At 49.6% G+C, this 19,520-nt stretch overlaps 1 protein-coding gene across 5 annotated transcripts in view; it reads left to right on the forward strand.

The window, feature by feature from the left end:
- SIK3 (SIK family kinase 3) overlaps positions 1 to 19,520 on the forward strand; it is a 310,082-nt gene that overhangs the window by 281,770 nt on the left and 8,792 nt on the right. For 2 of the 5 annotated variants that reach the window (XM_054725226.1, XM_054725228.1), the window contains exons 12-21: positions 339 to 492; positions 739 to 894; positions 4,810 to 4,880; positions 6,899 to 7,042; positions 10,475 to 10,625; positions 11,329 to 11,454; positions 11,710 to 11,795; positions 12,259 to 12,362; positions 13,561 to 13,903; positions 14,455 to 15,332. In XM_054725226.1, coding sequence (XP_054581201.1) covers positions 339 to 492; positions 739 to 894; positions 4,810 to 4,880; positions 6,899 to 7,042; positions 10,475 to 10,625; positions 11,329 to 11,454; positions 11,710 to 11,795; positions 12,259 to 12,362; positions 13,561 to 13,903; positions 14,455 to 15,332 — 2,213 coding nt within the window. Of the gene's footprint in view, positions 1 to 338; positions 493 to 738; positions 895 to 4,809; positions 4,881 to 6,898; positions 7,043 to 10,474; positions 10,626 to 11,328; positions 11,455 to 11,709; positions 11,796 to 12,258; positions 12,363 to 13,560; positions 13,904 to 14,454; positions 15,848 to 19,520 lie in introns of those variants that run through there. The other 3 variants (XM_054725229.1, XR_008557941.1, XM_054725227.1) reach the window with 3 other exon arrangements.

Consider the following 19,520-nt stretch of genomic DNA (forward strand, 5'->3'; position numbering starts at 1 on the left):
TGCATATAAAAATAAATGAACAAGAAATCTAATGAACAAAATAAATTGATGAATACAATAGCATCAAGAGGAATGGAAACATGGAACAGACTGTCAAATCTCAGAGGGGAGGAGTGAGGGGGTGTGGGAAGAAATTAACCAAAGATCTTATATGCATATATACATTACTTATGGACACAGACAATAGGGTGGTGAAGGCCTGGGGCAGGGTGGGAACCAGGTTCAATGGAGGGATAAAAGGAAGGTATCTGTCATACTCTTAATAAAGATTTTTTTAAAAACAAAAAAAAACTTAAAAGAATATTAACCAGACTTCTCTGTCATCCTGTTTCTTTTAGCATGGAAGTTATGGACGATCTGCAGAAGCTCCTACCTGGCTTTCCTGGAGTCAACCCACAGGCTCCATTCCTACAGGTGGCCCCTAACATGAACTTCATGCACAACCTGTTGCCCATGCAAAATTTGCAACCAACTGGGCAGCTTGAGTACAAGGTACCTGGATATGGGAGAGGGCTTGCCCAAAAGAAACACATTTTAACTCCTTTAAGAGACTGAGAGGCCTTCCAGGATTTAAGGGTGTCTTTGTAGAGAAGGAAAGCATCTGGGTGCGAGGGAAGATTTCTCTAGTCTCCATTAAAGCCAAGGGTCCCTTAACATCAGTGGATGAGAGTACTTCTGTTTTCTCTCCTCCTCTCCCCCTGCCTCATCAATCTGTCCTTCCCACTCCACTCCCGACAGGAGCAGTCCCTGTTACAGCCGCCTCCCCTCCAGCTGCTAAATGGAATGGGTCCCCTTGGCCGAAGGGCTTCAGATGGAGGAGCCAACATCCAACTACATGCCCAGCAGCTGCTGAAGCGCCCACGGGGACCCTCCCCACTTGTCACCATGACACCAGTGAGTAGCAGCACAGAGTCCAGCTTACTCTCTCTGAGACTTTTGATAAAGAGGTTGTGAGCATAGGATGGGAAAAAGAGGCTTTCCAACCTAAACATCTGAATTTCCTCTTTCTCTAAACTTAGGGTGTTAAAGATAATCACATTTTCCTCAGTCTAGTAGACTTTTCCAGTCTTATATTTTGGCTAACTTCTTTTCTTAACCAAATAATTTCTACACTGAAGCCTGCTCCCAGAGAGACTCATCCTTGCGGACCACTTACACCTAGTTAAGTGCATCTGCTCCCCCCTCAGTTTGGAGGCGGGGAAGTCTCCTAGCTCAGCCTTCCCACAGGTAACTGCTCTCGACCAGAGGGCAACACACGCTAACCGTTTTCTCTGTAATAAATTGCTCTTTAGGTTGGTTTCCAAAATTACCTTCTATCCACCATTTCTCCTTTGATTAGCACTGCCTTGTGTTTTGGGTACCACCTGGATCACTTGATTGGCTTTCACAAGTTCTAGCCTAGTCAGTTGGTGTCCCTCAGTCCCATCTCTTTTATATGATGGTTACATGCAAAGATTGTTACCCTCACCCCTCACTCTGGGTTGTTTATTTCAAGTTATTTTCCTGTCATGGGTAAATTCATTCATTCATTCATTTGTTCATCCAATCTCATAGTACCATAAGATTGGATATTGATTATATCCATAACTCTTTAAAACATTACTTTCTTTTTTTTTAAGATTTTTAAATCTTATTCAGTTTCTGTGCTTACCTTATCATGGATTAGTACCACAAGTGTGTGGCTTGACACGGGTCTGGAAAAGGAAAGAATCATGTTTACAGTTCCTGGCCTCGCTGCACCATTGGAATAGTGCAAGGCCGTATATGATTAAGGGCCAGGGAGAGTAACGGGACTGGTAGGCGGCAGACGAACTTGGAGAGAGCAGGGTCAGGGCAGCTGTGAGGGCCAGGACAGCTTTGAGGGAGGTGGAGGGACTTGCTCTGCCTGTTGGAGCTGTTCTTGCAAAGATCAGTAACAAACTTTTGTTGGTAAATCCAGTGGACAGTTTTAACTTTTGTCTTTCTGGACCTCCCAACTGTGTGAGTCACTATTGACCATTTTCTCTTTGAAATATTTTCTTTGGTTCTTTTCAGTTTTCCTTTGTGCTTGTTCCTTGAAGTTGGTGAAACCCCAACTTTTATCTTAATCCCTATTTCCATTTCTTTTTACATACTCTGTCTGGGTGGTTTTGCCCACTCCCATAATTTTTGTTACCAGGTGATTCTGCAGCCCCACATGCTCTTTTGGAGATATATATCTTACCTAATAATAGACAAACATGTAAATTGACTGTACCTCCACTATGCCTACAGCCAATCAGGAGTGAGTATGCAAATTAACCTGACAAAGATGGTGGGTTAATTTGCATATGCAGGTGCGGAGTGGCCGGGCGGGGCGGGATGCCTGCTATGAGGGGGAGGGGAGGCGGAGGGAGCTACAGGAGCAGTGTTCCAGCTGGGATCAAGGACTTGCTGGCCCTCTGGCAGCCCAGGAGCGGGGACTTGGTGGCTCCCGGGCAGCCGGGAGGGAAGCCAGGGGAAGGAAGGCCTATTTTTGCACGAATATCGTGCAATGGGCCTCTAGTATATCTATATATATATATTAGAGGCCCAGGGCATGAAATTCATGAAGGGGGGGTGTGGGTTACCTCAGCCCAGCCTGCACCCTCTCCAATCCAGGACCCCTCGGGGGACATCCGACTGCTGGTTTAGGAATCGGGCCTAACCCGGCAGTCAGACATCCCTCTCATAATCCGGGACCGCTGGCTCCTAACCACTCGCCTGCCTGCCTGCCTGATTGCCCCTAACCGCGTCTGCCTGCCTGCCTGATTGCTGCCTAACTGCCCTCCCCTGTTGGCCTGATCACCCCCAACTGCCTTCCCCTGCCAGCCCGATCACCTCCAACTGCTCTCCCCTGCCAGCCCAATTGCCCCCAGCTGCCCTCCCATGCCAGCCTGATCATCCCCAACTGCTCCCCCCTGCCCGCCTGATCACCCCTTACTGCTCCCCCCCCTGCCAGCCTGATCGCCCCTAACTGCCTCTGCCTTGGCCCCCACCACCATGGCTTTGTCCGGAAGGAAGGCAGGATGACTGGAAGATGTCCGGTCAACCTGGTCTAATTAGCATATTACGCTTTTATTAGTATAGATGCCTGCCTACTGCACATATTTAGTTGGTGTCCACAGGCACTCACAGCTTTAATCCAGCATGTCCCCAAATGAACTTGGCCTGCCTATTAAACTGTGAAAGCACTGTCATCTCCTGATTCGACAAGCCAGGAATGTGAGTTTTATCTTTAAATCTTCCTCTCCCTTATTTCCCATATCAAATTATTCACTCAATGCCTATAAAGTAAATATATTATTTCTGTCCATCTTCACTGCTCTTCCTTAAATCACTGTCATCCTTTGCCTAAATTAATACAGTGGCCTCCTAACTGGCCTGCCACCAGCACTTTTCACTCTGCGGCTAATGTACACGAGCTTTCTAAAATACAGATCTTGGAACATCATGTCCCTGTTTGAAATCCTTCAGTGGTTTACCACTGCCCCCTCCTCAAAATAAAGTTTTAATGTGGTATGCAATGCCAGGAATCACTGGCCACGGCGCTCCTCTTCTGCACCCCCCATAGCCGCCACCTCTCAGTCCTGTTACTCCGGGCCTTTATAGACTTGTAATAATGGACTTGGAAACGCTAGAAGCATTTAAACAATGGAATTACTCCAAAGATTTTTTGTTTTGGTTTATAATTATCCACTTCATAAAATGCTTTTTTGTATAATTTAAGTGTGATTCTTGCTCTAGTGCCTGAGGCCTGGTGACTATGTGAGCCCTGTGCATAGCTGTCAAGAATGCATGGTGTCCAGTCCATAGCAGTGGGGAGAGCCACAGGAATGCATGCTTGGTGGAAGTTCTCATTTCACTTACACGTGGTGGTGGGTCACCACTATTTTAAAGCATGGAATCGCGGCCCTGGCTAAGTCGCTCAGTTGATTGGAGCCTCTTTCCATGTACCAAAAGGTTGCAGGTTCAATTCCCAGTCAGAGCACATACATAGGTTGCGGGTTTGATCCCTGTTGAGACATGTATGGGAGGCAACTGATCAGTCAGTGTTTCTCTCTCCCTTCCTCTCTCTCTTAAATCAATAAAAACATATCCTTGGATGAAGATTTTTTTTTTTTAAAAAGCATTAAATTGCAACTGCACAATTACATGTATGTACTAAAATGCAGTTTTTAAGAACCCTCATGCCTTTCTGAAGTTAAAGATACCTAACTCTGGAAATAGCACGAATCTGCGCCCCAGGTCACGTCTTAGTCCAGGGAACCAGCTTCTGCTGTATTCTTGGGTTCCTAAGCACCCGCAGGCCTTCTCTGTTCTCTGAGCCTAGGACCTCGAAGGCTTGTGACTCCTTCCCCCTTTCCTTGGCTAGCTCCTGTTCACGGGTCAGGTCTCAGGTGAATGTCACCTCCTCCAAGACACCTTCCTCCGCTCCCAAGTGCCCCAGGGAGGACTTGGTCTTGCTGTTTTGAAATTGTCTTTGAACTTGTCTCTGTCCTGCACTAAACTGTAAAATGAGGGCCAGAACTACATTTTATCCTGGAACATAGTAGGTATTCAGCTATTTGTTGGGTAAATGAATGAATGAATGAAGATGAATCAGAGGAAGAAATCCAAATTAAAATCACCTGAACAAGGTAAAAATGGAAAAATAGAAAGCTATCTGAAAGGTGTGTGTAGCCCAGGGGGCCTACAAAACATTGTGTGAATAAGAAAACGAAGGGGAAGACCCACTCGCTAGGCAGTTTCCAGAATGAGAGCTATTGCAGAAGCAGCAGAGCTTGAGCCTGTCCTTTCTGTCTCTGTCAGGCGGTGCCAGCAGTGACCCCTGTGGACGAGGAGAGCTCGGACGGGGAGCCAGATCAGGAAGCTGTGCAGAGGTAATGTGGCGTCGGCAGGCTCACCTGCAGCCAGCGAAAGGTCGCCTCTGCCCACGGAGGGTACAGTGCAGCTGCATTTGTGTGGTCTCTGCTCAAGCCAGATGGCATGTTCCTCCCACCTTGAAGGAACAGAAGACTCCCCAGAAAATTTCATTTCTGTAAACGCCATTGGAAGTCCCCTGAGTGAAAGCAAGAACCATAAGAACACTCCTCTCCACCCTCTGACCTTCCTTGTCCCCTGCCTTCATATTGCAGCTCATAGTATTCACAGGGCACTACGCCTGCTCCTACCTGCCAGGGACTGTTTACCGAACAGGAATTGGAGATTTGGGATGACAGTGATCCTAGCAAGGCTAGCCATGGACCTCTGGCATGGACTCCTCCTTTCTGGGAGAATGAATACCTCTGGTACTGTTCGCTTGAAAAGAATATGCGGTTGGGCCAGTGACAGATGCAAATATCTATGGTTTACAGAATCTTGTTGAGCGGTGCCTAATCCACAGAAAACAGCAGTGACCATCAGGCACACTGGCTGTTCATTTTACCTCAGTTCCATTAGCCATGGCCCTCAGCTCCTCCCATGCCCCGCTGTGGGAGTTGCCATTCTTATTTTCCAGGGAGCAGGGTTTGAACAGAATTCTGCATGTATTTTCCCAGAAATACAGGTGTTCCTCAAGATTATATGTTTTTCCCTTGAGGGAAGTTGAAATAAAATAGTTTTCATGGGCTCTTGGGGGAACTTTGGGTATCTTTATCAAATGGATATTAAACCACTAATGGCTTACTCTTTTCCAAGTTTACATACCATTAATGCTCTATAGTCTGTTAACTGTTTTATCTTAAATGGGCAGAGTAGTTAGGAATGAAACCAGAGCACTTTTTAAGAGCCTGATGGTTGCTGGCCAGCACACTTCTACCCAGGCGCTCCGTGAGAGCTGCTGTTCTAACAGAAGCCGGTCCCCGTGGGAAGAAGGGTGGAGAACCGGGGTGTTGGCAAGCGGGTCAGCTCCTCCCACAGCTTAGCCAGTAGAAGAACAATTGTAACTTTTTTTCCTCTTGATGCTGTAGTTTCTGTAGTTTGTTGATAACAGTATATGAAATTGTAAATGGGTCCTGCTGGTGTCGTAAGAGAAACTAGGAAACGTAACTGCCTCGCTGCTTTAATTAGACAGCAGTGTTTCATTTTATCGTCTTTCTCTTGGACTCACTTCCTTGTGCCCCACCTTTTTTTCTTCTTTAGACCAACATTTAAAGGATAATATGCCTGTGCGTTTTGAGACAAAAAGGAATAATGCTTAACCAGATGAAGGGAACCAGTATCTTCAGATTAAAGGCAGCAGCTCATCAACTCTTCAGCTTTTGAAACTTCTGTTTTCTTGTCTTGCATCCCCCCCCCCCCCCCGAATTAATTCTAAGCATTTCTTGTGGTTTCACTTCTTGTCCTCTAGAGAAGTTGATCCCAGGGAACAATATCAGTCTGTCTTCTCTGATGGCTGACTTGCAGTCAGGGGCCCGGGGGAAGGGAGGTTTGAGTTCGCTCTCCCTGAATGGAAAGCTGTTTTCCAAGACTTGTAGTGAGGTCCGGCTTAAAACCTGGGGACCTGGGGTCGGAGACATGGGGACCTTCTGAATATCTCCCTTGGCTCATCTCTAGGAACGGTCCTTCGAGCTTATTTTCTCTTACATTTTTTGAAACTTGGAGGGAAAAGAAGAATAATAAGTAGGGAAAAGATTCTTCTGTCCAGTGGAAGGAAAGGATCATTCTTCTCTGTAGCTGCCTCTGCTCTCCTCTCCCATGGCTGCTCGCAGGCCCCAGGTCCGTCACGCCAGCGGTAAGCCGCTTCTACTGGCGGTGGATGAGCCTCACGCATCCAGCAGGGATCTGTTCGCCATGGAGCCCTTGTGGAGCTCCGGCACCATTCCACTCGGAGTGCTGTACGTTAACTTCTGATGCTTCTTGCTGAGGAACAGTCCTGGCTGGTTTTTTTTACTATGAAATGTGCTCCTGCTTGTTGCAGGTACTTGGCAAATAGGTCCAAAAGGCATACACTGGCCATGACCAACCCTACGGCCGAAATCCCACCGGACCTACAGCGGCAGCTAGGACAGCAGCCTTTCCGTTCCCGGGTCTGGCCCCCTCACCTGGTACCTGATCAGCATCGGTGAGTAGCCACATGAGCTATGTGAGCTCCTTGAGGCTCATCGGACAGGCACCCTTCTGACTAGTGATGGTGACTAGCATCGAGGCTTTAAATAGCATCCTGAACTACGTCTTCTCAGCTCCGGGCACCAAGCAGTGCACAGAGCAATGTAGGATTCTTCTTTCCCATTGCCTTGTAGGCTCATGTATTGTCTGCGGTGATTCTTGTGATTCTAGATGTTGACTCATAGGTGAAATTGAACTTGAAACCTACAAGAAGGTGAAGCTCTCAGAGGGCCAACTGGATATGAGAGGATGTGTAGCCATGTTAATAGATGACCTTTAATGACACATTGCCCTCAAAAGAATGAGCATTTCTGATCATGTTACCACTGAGCAGTGAGCCAGGGAGTGGAGGACACACGCCCCTTTGTGAGTGGCAGCACAGGCACAGCATCCTCTTCAAGCGGCCACTCAAGCAGGATTCGGATGGCAAGTTCTTTTACTGGGGCTGTCACATGGATAGCTCATTCTCTTGAAAAAATTAAAAGAAATTTAACCGTAGCTGGCCAAGAAAACCAGACAAAATTGAATCCAAGTAAGCCTGAAAGCAAGAAGAATGCCACTTGACTAGATTAGGATGATTATCTTCTGTGAATACCTTGGTGGCTAAAAACCTTAGCTATGCGCATTCTGAAAACATACCCAAACTCATGGATCACACTCTCAAAGCCACCCTAAATTCCTAGAGCTTATTTTATTATAATCTTTTTGAAAGGACAATGAAAAGCATTCTTACTTGGGAAGGTTGAAAAGCAGTCAGATTTCAAGGGAATTCGGTTTATAACGGTGCTGCTTAAATGTTGCCGCCAGTCACACTGGCAAGTTTGACCGTGTTTTTATTGTGACTCGTTCCCCATTGGGCACTGATGTCATCAGCAGAGACAGGTGAACTCTGAGCAGACGGAGGCATGATTATGCCACGTTGGAACTCTGAAAGAAGGGAGATAAGCTTTTGCAAATGACCCCGAATAGCTTAGTAAAAAAAGTAGTGTGTTAGGAGTAGCAGGAATGATGATTCTCAAATAAAACTCCGATGACAGAAAGTATTTTCCTCAGGAAAATCTCTGAGGACCTACGTTGGTACTTGGAGTGATTATTGGAGAGCTGCCTTTCCATCCCATACATTTCCTACGATTTCTTCATGACCCTGAGCTCTACACTTACCTAACAGACATCCACCACTTTGTTTCTCCTTGTTTCTGTCTTCCCCTCCTCCCTGCCTGACAATTAATTCTGCAGCCTCGTCTGGGTCTGTTGTTCAGCTGAGCCCTTTGGCATCCTTGTTTAATTGGAAGTGCTCCTCTGGAGGTACTGTTATCAGAGAAACATGGCGGTTGGCACGCCTCCATAGCCACCTTTATCAGACTGGGTCCTGCTTCCATTTGTTAGAAAGGAAGACCACACAGGTCTCCCTGCTGGGACTGCCTGCCGTCAGGTTTCCTGTGGTCAAGCCCGTCTGAATTGAAATAAATGCTTTATGAGTGGCAGATTGTGTGAGGTGGGACATTTATGCAAACTCAGCATGCCTTGATGGGGATACTGTGAAAATATGGCAACACAAGAGACTGAAATTAGTTTTCAGGGGAAAATAGAAGCTTTTCAAGGGCATAAAACACTTAGAATGGGTGGCCTAGATAGGCTATTGAATTTCTCTTATTCTTCTGGAGGAAATCACTCAAGAACAGCATCTTTTTCTTCTAGGGTATAATAGATGAAAACCCACATTGAGACAAAAGAGGAATCTGATCAACCTTTTTAACTTGGAAGTGTGTAATTTAGAATTTTTTAAGTTTTTGAGTGTAATTCTTTTTTAAAACCCGGCACAAGCTGGATTTCATGCAGAGGGTGAACAGTCCTGGTTTGGAAGTGCAGTGGGAACAGCCTGAGGGAAGCGGCGTGGGTTTGAATAGGATTGCTGGTAAAAAAGCGCGGTTGGGCTATCCAAACTGCCTCCCTGGCATCTCTGCTGGGCTGACCCGCCGGTCGGCGCCCACAGCCTGTGCTTCCGGGACAGCCAGGAACTGCCTGGCCAGGAGGCGGCTCCGATGGAGATAACGGGATTGTGCAGGTGGACTGAATTGAAGAACACAGCTTTCTGAGCGAATCAGAAATGTGTCCATTGTCAGTAATATTGAAAGCGAGAGAATAACATTGTAGGAGGAAATAGTATTTGCTTGCTTTAACTCCAAACACCTGAAGCAGAAACAGAACTGGGAAGGATGGAGGGAATGCCCCTGAAAGCAGCCTTCAGATAGCTGTTCGGGGTGTGTCTGCTCAAAAGTTTGTCTTTGTGTTACTGAAACAAATGCGTGCATGCTCGTCTCATTAGCGCACTGCTGAGTCCCAAACAGAAGTCCTGGCCAGAGGGGTCAAGGGCGTTCACCTGCTCCAGAACTCCTGACCTCTCTGCTTTGTCACCGGACTCCTCCCCTCCCTGTGGCACTGCATTTGAACTCACTCGTTAGCCTGCTTCCTTAGCCTGGGTTCTGCTTCCGTCCAGAATGAGTACCTGGCCGGGTGCTCATTTCACCCCAAGTTCACTGTGCTGCCATCCCTGCCCTGGACATGAACCCTGACCCTTCCGTGGCTGCTGGAATGCTGCTTGGGAACATTTTATCTGCTTCCTCACAAACATCTCTTTCTGGTTAGGTAACAGGTATAGGTGTTAGCTTCTAGCCCTGGTGCTGTCTCAGGCAGTCCTTATCAATAGCTGTTCTTTCTGTAAGGTTCTGGCTATGCGCGGATCGATCAGTGGATTTTGAAGGTAATCCACATGGGTGCTCTTTCCTTAGGAGGCGGGAAGGTGCGGCTGCTCTGAGCAGTGCATTTCACAGTAGCTAGCCTTGTATGCACTGGCCAGGTATGTGCATCCTTGAGGGCCACATTCCTTAAAAATGTGCTGTCACCATCTGGGGAGAAGTCCCCACTGCCCCCCACTTTATAGCACAGAACCTGTGGTTTCCAGGGCTGACCGTTGACCACAAAGCTGACTGTAGTTTCCTTCCGGTTGTACAGAGCTTACTGCTCAGGGGCAGCTTTGCGTCAAACAGTGAAATAGGTTTCTAAAGGCCCTAGACAGAGATGTGATGCTAAACCAGAGGAGTTCCTCTGCAGCTTGGCCTGAGGGATCACTCGCACCTCTTCTCTCCTTCCTGGCGTAGTGATAAGAACTGGGTGTATTTGATCCCAGGATAGGGCCTCCCCAGGCTGGCAGTGACGCCAGCCTACGGTAAGTGGGAATGGAAGTCGCAGACCTGGACCCTGAGAAAGGGAGCAGGCTGCGGGCCCACATGGCGGCAGCGTCTTTGTGCTCATCGTCGGGAACACATCCCTAGGAGATTTGCTCAGAACCCTGGGTCCTAGCCTTGACCTTCTCTTCCCCTGTATTCAGCTCCACCTACAAGGACTCCAACACCCTGCACCTCCCTACGGAGCGGTTCTCCCCTGTGCGCCGGTTCTCAGATGGGGCTGCCAGCATCCAGGCCTTTAAAGCCCACCTGGAAAAAATGGGCAACAGCAGCAGCATCAAACAGTTGCAGCAGGTAATGGAGAGATATGGACATCTCTGGAGAAGCATGGCAGCAGAGACCACTTCTGCCCTCCTGCAGCAGTACTGCCGTTTGACAGGTTCAGAGCCATAGCCTCTGCTCTGTGCTTTCTTGTTATGCAGCGTTCCCCAGCATCAGACTCGCTTGCCCCACGAAGGGGCTGTATGCCCCTCCCGTCCCTGAAGTTCACTAGAAGGAATTTCTTCTGGGCGTGGGTGTCAGTGGGAAGCACCAGGGAAAGTACTTGTAAGCAGCCCTGGCATTCCTCTTGGAATGGGCAGTGGGTCTTGTGGGAGCTTGCTTGGCATGGCTGCCACCTGGTACGCTCTCCGGTGGGTACAGAAGGGTGCTCTCAGAGGAAGGAAGGGTACCTCCAGGCTTCCACAGGCCAGTTTCCTTCCTGCCTTCTGATGACCACACTTTGAGTGGCATGTTCTTTGTACACAGATTTCACACTGGACACTTCCACTTGTGCACAGCCCATCCTTGGTGTTTCCATTGGTGCATGCAGAGCAGAGTGTGAATATATGTGCATATTTAGCACATAAATACTTAGGGGACGGGGTGAGCGCTCGAGGGCACTGGTCTCGCCTGGCTCTTTCTGCCGTGAGACCTTTGGGCGGATGTGCTCCTGCTGACGTCACTGCATGGGGCGGGTCTGGCTACATGGCGTCCGTATGAACTGCTTTCCCTCCAGGAGTGTGAGCAGCTGCGGAAGCTGTACGGGGGGCAGATCGATGAGCGCGCCCTGGAGAAGACCCAGCAGCAGCACATGCTGTACCAGCAGGAGCAGCACCACCAGCTTCTCCAGCAGCACATTCAAGTAGGCCCCCTGCGCGCTCCCCGCTGGCTCCGAGTGTGCTCTCAGCATGACGGGTTTGCCTGTGAATTTTGGAGGAGATCGTGCAGGGCAAAATGGAGTTGAGTTCTGTTTATGGTTGACATGTTGGGGTAAAGGTAATCAAACTTTTCCATGAACCACAAAAGCCTAAGTCTCAGGGACAGGTAGTTCTCTGTTTCCTTCCTGAGAATAGCTCACGTCAATCTTCAGGCTCACCATCTTCCCCGTGTGTTTTAGGATTCCATCTGCCCTCCTCAGCCCTCCCCGCCTCTTCAGGCCGCCTGTGAAAGCCAGCCAGCCCTCCTCACCCACCAGCTGCAGAGGTAAGGCATCGCTTTGTTTCGTGCCTAAGCCATTGTCTCTCTAGCTCGGTGTCCTGGGCCTGACTCATAGGGAAGATTCTGACTGACTTCAGCTTCCATCTTGGAAGAAACTATTTGAAGAGCAGAGAAACCACTTTAAATCCCAGCAGCCTCCCTGGCATCCTGGCTTTCTGTGCCTCTTCACTATCTCAGCCACACGAACCAAGTAATGTGACATCTAATACAAGAGGCCAGACACAGGCCCTCAGGCCTCTGCCTCTTTGTCTGGGAAGTCCAGTAAAATAATTCGTGGATAGGTTGTAAGGAGGCTGTGGTGGGTGGGTCATGTATGTTTTTCTAGCCTGGAGGCTTATCAGCACTAAAAAAATAGTTTCTGCTGAGGTGTATGCTATGGCTGAAGCTAACTTCAAGGTTCTGGAGGCACCTCAGGGAATTGATTTACCTGGTTTTGTTGTTTTTTAAGGTTAAGGATTCAGCCTTCAAGCCCACCTCCCAACCATCCCAACAACCATCTCTTCAAACAGCCCAGTAGCAGTCCTCCCCCGATGAGCGTGGGCCAGCCCCATGGTGAGTGCAGGCGGCCGGCCTGAGCCGGTGTGCCGCGTGGAACAAATGGATCCCAGTTGTGAATGCCACGCACTGTTGACTTGAATGGCAGAATAGCGGCATTTAATTAAGGTGTGGGCTCTGGAGCCAGCCTGCCTTGGTTTGAATCCTTAGTGGTGAAACCTGAGTCAAGTCACTTAATTTCAGCTTACCTGGGCTTTCTCAAATGGAAAATAGGGTTACTACTAGTATTTAATGAACAAACATATGCACTTGGAACAGCCTGGCACTACATAGCTCTTGGTAAAGGTTAACTATTAATATTTTTAATAAAACACCCTCCAACTCTACCAACTGAAAAGCTGCTGCCAGAGCCTTCCTTGTTGCCGGGCCTGTTGGGTTCTCCTCATACATGGGGACCCACTCATGGGTGTTTAGAGGAGGTGAAGACAAGTGCACCCCAACGAGAGGATCTTTGGAGACCAAGACTGTGAGGAGTTAGTATTCCAAACTGGCGATCTCTTCAGTAGCGCCACACAATCTGGATCCCCTGAGGAGTCTGAGCTGGTCTCTGTTCTTCCTACTCAGAGCGGGGTTCCCTGAGCAGCTCCATCGGCAGGAAAGGCAGCATCCGGTGCCCCGTCCCAAAGCTGCTAAATCAGCATCTGCACTTTAGCAAGACCCCCAGGCCATTGGTGTGCACATTAGAATTTGAGAAACACTGCTCTAAATCAGAGCTACTCAGAACAATCCATGCACCAACTGTTTGTTTTTTAATAGATATTTATTGATTTCAGAGAGGAAGGCAGAAGAATTGAGAGAGAGAGAGAGATGGAAACATCAATGATGAGAGAGAATCATTGATAAGCTGCCTCCTGCACGCCCCACACTAGGGATCGAGCCTGCAACCCAGGCATGTGCCCTGACCAGGAATCAAACCCTGACCTCCTGGTTCCTAGGTCAGTGCTTAACCACTGAGCAACACTGGCCAGGCGATGGACCAAGTTTCAGAGCAACTTATTAGAAATACAGACCCATGGGCCCCCTCCCCGACCTGCTGAATCAGGTTGCTGTGGGTGGGGCCCAGGAGCCTGAACAAGTCCCCCAGATGAGCCTCATGCACAGCGAAGTCTGAGGAGCAGAGCTGTGGGTGGCGTTTGGTCATCTGCAGCCGGCAGGCCACCTGGGCGTTTGGTCACTGAGGCTCCTCTCTCTCTAGGTGCTGCATCTCCCTCCCAGTTCCAGGGCTTACCCTCCCGCAGTGCAGTCTTCCAGCAGCAGCCTGAGAACTGCTCTCCTCCGCCCAGCGTGGCGCTCACCTGCCTGGGCATGCAGCAGCCCACCCAGCCACAGCAGGTGGCCATCCAGCTGCAGGAGCCTGTCGGTGGCGTGCTCAGCAACATGCCAGGGGCAGCTGCAGGCTCCGTGGGGCGGGGCACCTCCATCAGCCCCAGTGCCAGTCAAATCCAGATGCAGCACCGTGCCAACCTGCTGGCCACCTTCAACTACGGGCATCGGCCCTTGTCCAAGCAGCTGAGTGCTGACAGTGCAGAAGCCCACAGGTAAGGCTACCTAGGTCACCCCGTGAGCCATCCAGGTGACCCAGGAGGGAGGAGGGAGCAGGGAGGAGTCTGGTGGTCGTGTTCCTTCCACTCTCTCTAAATCAGGGCGGTGGTTTTGGGGTGAACTTGAAACCTATTTATTGACCAAATAGGGGCTCAAAATGCTAATGAGATAGTGGAGGAAAATGACAAAGCTGCCTTACTGTTTGTCTGCAAGGAAAAAGTGGCCTATTAGACATTGGGAAAAGTGCCCGTTTCCCTTGCCTGTTCCCTGAGGGTTCCTTCCCTCTCCGTCTGTCATATTCTAAAAGATTAGTGCTGCTTAGGAGCTCCAGTGATGTAGTATAGTTGCTCCCTTCAGCCTAGAGCTGGGCTGTCTCATACACAGTGCCCCAAGTCCTGGGCGCCACTGGGTGATGGGTGCAGGGGCAAGGTGCTGCACCCCCTTCCCTGCCACTCCGCAGCTCTCTGTCAGTGTGCTCCCTCCTGACAGAGGCGCCGTTCTCCGGGGAGTATGGATGCCTGGTACTCACTCGCTTTTGTGTCTGCAGCTTGAACGTGAATCGGTTCTCCCCTGCTAACTACGACCAGACGCATTTACACCCTCATCTGTTTTCGGACCAGTCCCGGGGTTCCCCCAGCAGCTACAGCCCTTCAGCAGGAGTGGGGTTCCCTCCAGCCCACGCCCTGAAAGTCCCTCCACTTGACCAGTTCCCCACCTTCCCTCCCAGTGCACATCAGCAGCCACCTCCCTATCCCACATCAGCACTACAGCAGGCCCTGCTGTCCCCCACGCCGCCAGACTACACGAGACACCAGCAGGTACCCCACATCCTTCAAGGACTGCTCTCCCCCCGGCATTCGCTCGCCGGCCACTCGGACATTCGGCTGCCCCCAGCAGAGTTTGCACAGCTCATTAAAAGGCAGCAGCAGCAGCGACAGCAGCAGCAGCAGGAGTATCAAGAATTGTTTAGGCATATGAACCAGGGGGATGCTGGGAGCCTGGCTCCCAATCTTGCAGGACAGAGTATGACAGAGCACCAGGCTTTACCGTATCAAAATGCTGACTCGTATCACCGCCAGCACACCAGCCCCCAGCATCTTCTGCAGATCAGAGCTCAAGAATGTATCTCCCAGGTTTCCTCAAACAGCCCGCCCCAGGGCTACGCTCAGCAGCCGGCACTCCTGCATCCCGAGAGCATGGAGGAGGAGTGCTCCTGCGTGGCGGCCAAGGACGGCTTTCCAGACAGGCAGAGTTCAAGTGCATTGACCAAAGGTTGCCACAACAGCTCTCTACTCTTGAGTACTGGCGGACCTGGGGACCCTGAGTCTTTACTAGGAACTGTGAGCCACGCACAGGAATTGGGGATCCATCCATACCGACATCAGCCAGCTGCTGCATTCAGTAGAAATAAGGTGGCCAGCCGAGGTAAGAGTCCCTCCAAAGTAAAAGTTCTGGGCTAATCTGCCCCAATTCAGTTAACTTAGTAATGTTGTCTTTTTTCAGCTAGTACTCTGTGTTCCTAAGAGAAAAAGAATTCCTGAGAAGACCTTCAGGACCTTTTGAGGGAGAAGCATGTAGGAAGTGGGTATTGGTGGGTAAGGAGTCTTTTTCAAATAAGATAGTGGTAGAAAATTAATTTACCTCTTTCCCATATTCATACCATGTTTTTTAGCTTTTAGAATTTCTTCACTTTCTTCCAACTAGCCAACTTTAACTTCTGCAATAGAAAAAGTCAGCCAGTGGTAAGGAAATAGGAGTCAGTATAAATAGCATTGGACCAGAAGTCAAAGCATCTCGGTTCTGGACTCGCCTCTGCCACGAATGCCACGGCCTTGTCACTCACACCCTCACCTGTGAAAAAGGCAGGAGGAGCAGTGGCTTTGCCGAGTATTTGGGAAGATTAAAACATGCATATATGTGCTTGTGTGTGTGTGTGTGTGTGTGTGTGTGTGTGTGTGTGTGGTGTGTGTGTGTGTGTGTGTGTGTGTGTGTGTGTGGTGTGTGTGTGTGTGTGGTGTGTGTGTGTGGGGGGGAGGCATTATTACTCTGATCATTTCATTAATAAATGCAGACTTTTACAGCATCTTAAGGGACCATGTCATCTCATTTTGTCTCATTGTATAATGAATGCGTGTATTCATTTTTATTCTGAGAGAGATTAATATTACCATCAGTAGGTTAAGCTCAGAAAATGTTATTTCATTAGCATCATAATATCCTAAACAAAATCTGGACCAATATCCATTTCATCATCACAGATCATGAAAAATGAGTTTGCCCATAAAATATACAATTCTGAAACCAAGCATTTCTTATATGCTTCCCTTCTCAGAGCTGCCTGCCTCTCCTGCTCTGTCTTTTAAAGTCAGCACACAACTCAGCCCGTAGGGGAATTAGGTCCCTGGCACATGGCAGGGGAAGACCTTGCTATAATTGTGTGTGAGAAGGCATGGTGCCATCATATTGGCTCATTATGCACCAGTAGAGAGGGACACGTGGTTGCGTAAAACACCAGGTAAATCCTGGGCCTCTGAACAGTCTGATGCCATCCCGGCTGCTGTATGTAGGATGGTGGGGGGTTTCCGGGCAGGCCGTGTGTGGAGTGGCTGACACACCTGGGGGTGTTCAGTATTGGGGGAAATAAGCTGAGGAGAGTGATCATACTCTCAGGCGGAAGAAGGATTTGACTTTTCTGGGTTCATATGGGACAGAACCAAGATGGGAAGAGAAGTCACAGCAAATGTTAACTCCCTGGAAGACTGGAAGAACGTTCTCGCCTTAGCAGCCGGGAGCTTCCTGTCACTGGGAGAGTTCTGGCAGGGCAGGGGGTGTGAGGGTGCTACAGAAAAGCTTCCTGTGTGAGTGAAAACTGAGCACGCTCTAGTTGTAAACGACAGCTTCTCTATAGGGTTTTCCGTGTGCCAGGCACCAAGGGCTACTCACACATAAATTTATTTAACTCTCCCAACAACCCCATATGGTAATAACTCTTATCACCCCCATTTTATCAATGAGGCAGCTGAGGCGCAGAGCAGGTACTTTGCCCCAAGGCCAACAACTGGTAGGTGGCATCTGAACCCACGGTCATCAGCTCGCTGCAGCAGGTGCCTCCTGGCAGGGCCCGGGGAGAGCCAAGCTGGAGCTAACTGTGTGCACGCCCACTCCCCCACCCTGCGTTGCCACATATTAAAACACTTAGATTTTTTTGTTCAAAAATTGTAATTTTCCCTCCGGTCTGACTCCTCTGTACAGAAAGGCGGGGGGCTTGGATCCACCTGTGTCCCATGACTGTCAGAGGAGCCTTCCCCGGGCTTGCTGATCTGTTTAGACAGTGGCCCTGACTGCGCTTGGTACCAGGTGCAGGTGTGGGAGTCCCGGGAGGGGCAGAGTAGCTCCCAGCCAGAGGGATTAGTTCTCAGCCGGAGTAAGCGGCATTTGAATTGGGTTTGATGGGTGAAGATGGCTTTGCCATTTGGATTTGGGGGAGAAGCATGAGGAAAAGCCAGTGGGTGAGTGTGTTGCGGGATATCTTGAAGTGTAGTGTACATGAAGGAACCGGCAGAAACTAGGGCAGAAGCTTCCTAAAATCCAGAGCGGGGTCCAGGCCCAGCGCAGTCTGCCAGGAGGGAGTGGCGTAGTGCTCCGTTCTCCTGCCCATTTAAATCAGCTGCCGTCAGTCACCCCTTCTTCCAAATCTAAGGCCTGAGCTTCAGGCTTGTAATTCTTGCGACAGATCGCTTCGCTTCGCCTTCTTTCCCTGGTGAGTTACTCATTACCTCTCCCGCCTCTTCCTCCTCCCTACCTTCTCACATCTGCCCCATCTCCACCAATATCCCCCACAAACGCCTCTGCCTCTCCCGTTTCTGGGAGAGAGGAGGGCCCCTGTCCTCCGTGCCTCGTGGGCAGCTCTGCAAGAATCTCCTCGGCGCCTCCCCCCCGCCCCCCGCCAAGCCCTCTTTTGTCTCACATATTTTTTTCCTGATCTTTGGTGTGAGCTTTACTAGAAGCTGCAGTCTTAGCTCCTGCCTATGGATTATAGGGGTTGTTCTTCCTTCTTTATACCCACTTACTCTTTTTAAAAATATATATATTTTATTGATTTTTTACAGAGAGGAAGAGAGAGGGATAGAGAGAAACACTGATGACAGAGAAACATCAATCAGCTGCCTCCTGCACACCCCCTACTTGGGATGTGCCCGCAACCAAGGTACATGCCCTTGACCGGAATCGAACCTGGGACCCTTCAGTCCGCAGGCTGACGCTCTACCCACTGAGCCAAACTGATTAGGGCTTACCCACTTACTCTTTAATGCAGCCACACACTGTGCCTTTTTTTGCTTGAATTCTAGTCACCTTTTCTGACATCTCCTAGTTTGTGACTTTTGGAACCACATATGCAATGATCTCTAGTGAATAAAGCCACAGGTTATTGCTGTGTGCATGGGAATTCAGCATAGCAGGTAACACACTAGAGAAGCTAATGGTCCAGGGAAGCCTGGTCTGCTCCGGAGTTAACACCCCTCGGGAGATGCCTGTCATGTGTTTAAAAACACACGCTGATCCTGGAAGTCCCCACTGTTCTTACTGTGAGCAGCACGAGCTCACTCTGAGGGCGGACCTCTCCTCCCGGCCTTCATCTGTGTAGTTAGGGATGTTCAGCTAAACACCCCAGAGGTTGTAGCGGGTCTTTTCCGGCCTCCACCTCAGCTCCTCATGTCTTTTCACAACCACCTGGGATGCATGCGATGGTGCCTTTGACAACAGGACTGCTGAGGCTCCACAGTCTCCCTGCTTCAACCTGACGTGCCTCCTTCTATCCTTTTAATGGCACGAGAGCTCAGTTTCACATCACCAAGAATTGGCAGACACTCTGCTGTCACTTCTGTCGAGAAAGGGTGGTGACCCCTCCCTCCACCACCTGCAGGCCAGGAGGGAAGCTCACACTTGACCTGTTCACACTGCACAGGGGAAATGCTTGCTGTTTCCTTTCCTGATACCTCAGCCTCTGCATAGTTACTCACTCGTCCCCAAACTCCTGGAAGAGCCAACTCAGCAAGACTGGAATGACAGGCTGCATACAACGGGCTGTGGGTGCTGTGTGGGAGGCAGGGGTGAAAAGCTAATGAGCCTGCTCGGGAGCTTAAACCTGCCGGGGGTGGGGGGAGGAAGACGGCTCCCAAACAGCTTCCACATGCAGTGCCACCGAGCGAGCTGTCAGAGGTGCACAGTCAGGCATGTGCCACATGATGGCGTTTCGGTCAGCGGCGGCCCACTCACATGACGGTGGTCCCATTAGATTATAGTGGAGCCGAAAAATCCCCATTGCCCGGTCAGGGCATCGCTGTCATAACGTCCTAGCACAGTGCATTACAAATGCAGTACAGTAACATGCTGGGCAGGTGGCAGCCTCGGAGCAGCAGGCTGTACCAGACAGCCCAGGTGTATAGGAGGCTGTGCAATCTAGGTTAGTGTAAGTGCACTCGATGATGTTCTACCGACAGGCTTCTCAGAATGTATCCCCGTTGTTAAGCAATGCATGACTATACCAGGATGTTAATAAAGCAGATCTAGGGTGATCTTTCTAAAATAAGTCTGAAATGTAGGTGAACGGGG

Source organism: Eptesicus fuscus, chromosome 13, assembly GCF_027574615.1.
Source record: "Eptesicus fuscus isolate TK198812 chromosome 13, DD_ASM_mEF_20220401, whole genome shotgun sequence".
NCBI lineage: Eukaryota > Metazoa > Chordata > Mammalia > Chiroptera > Vespertilionidae > Eptesicus > Eptesicus fuscus.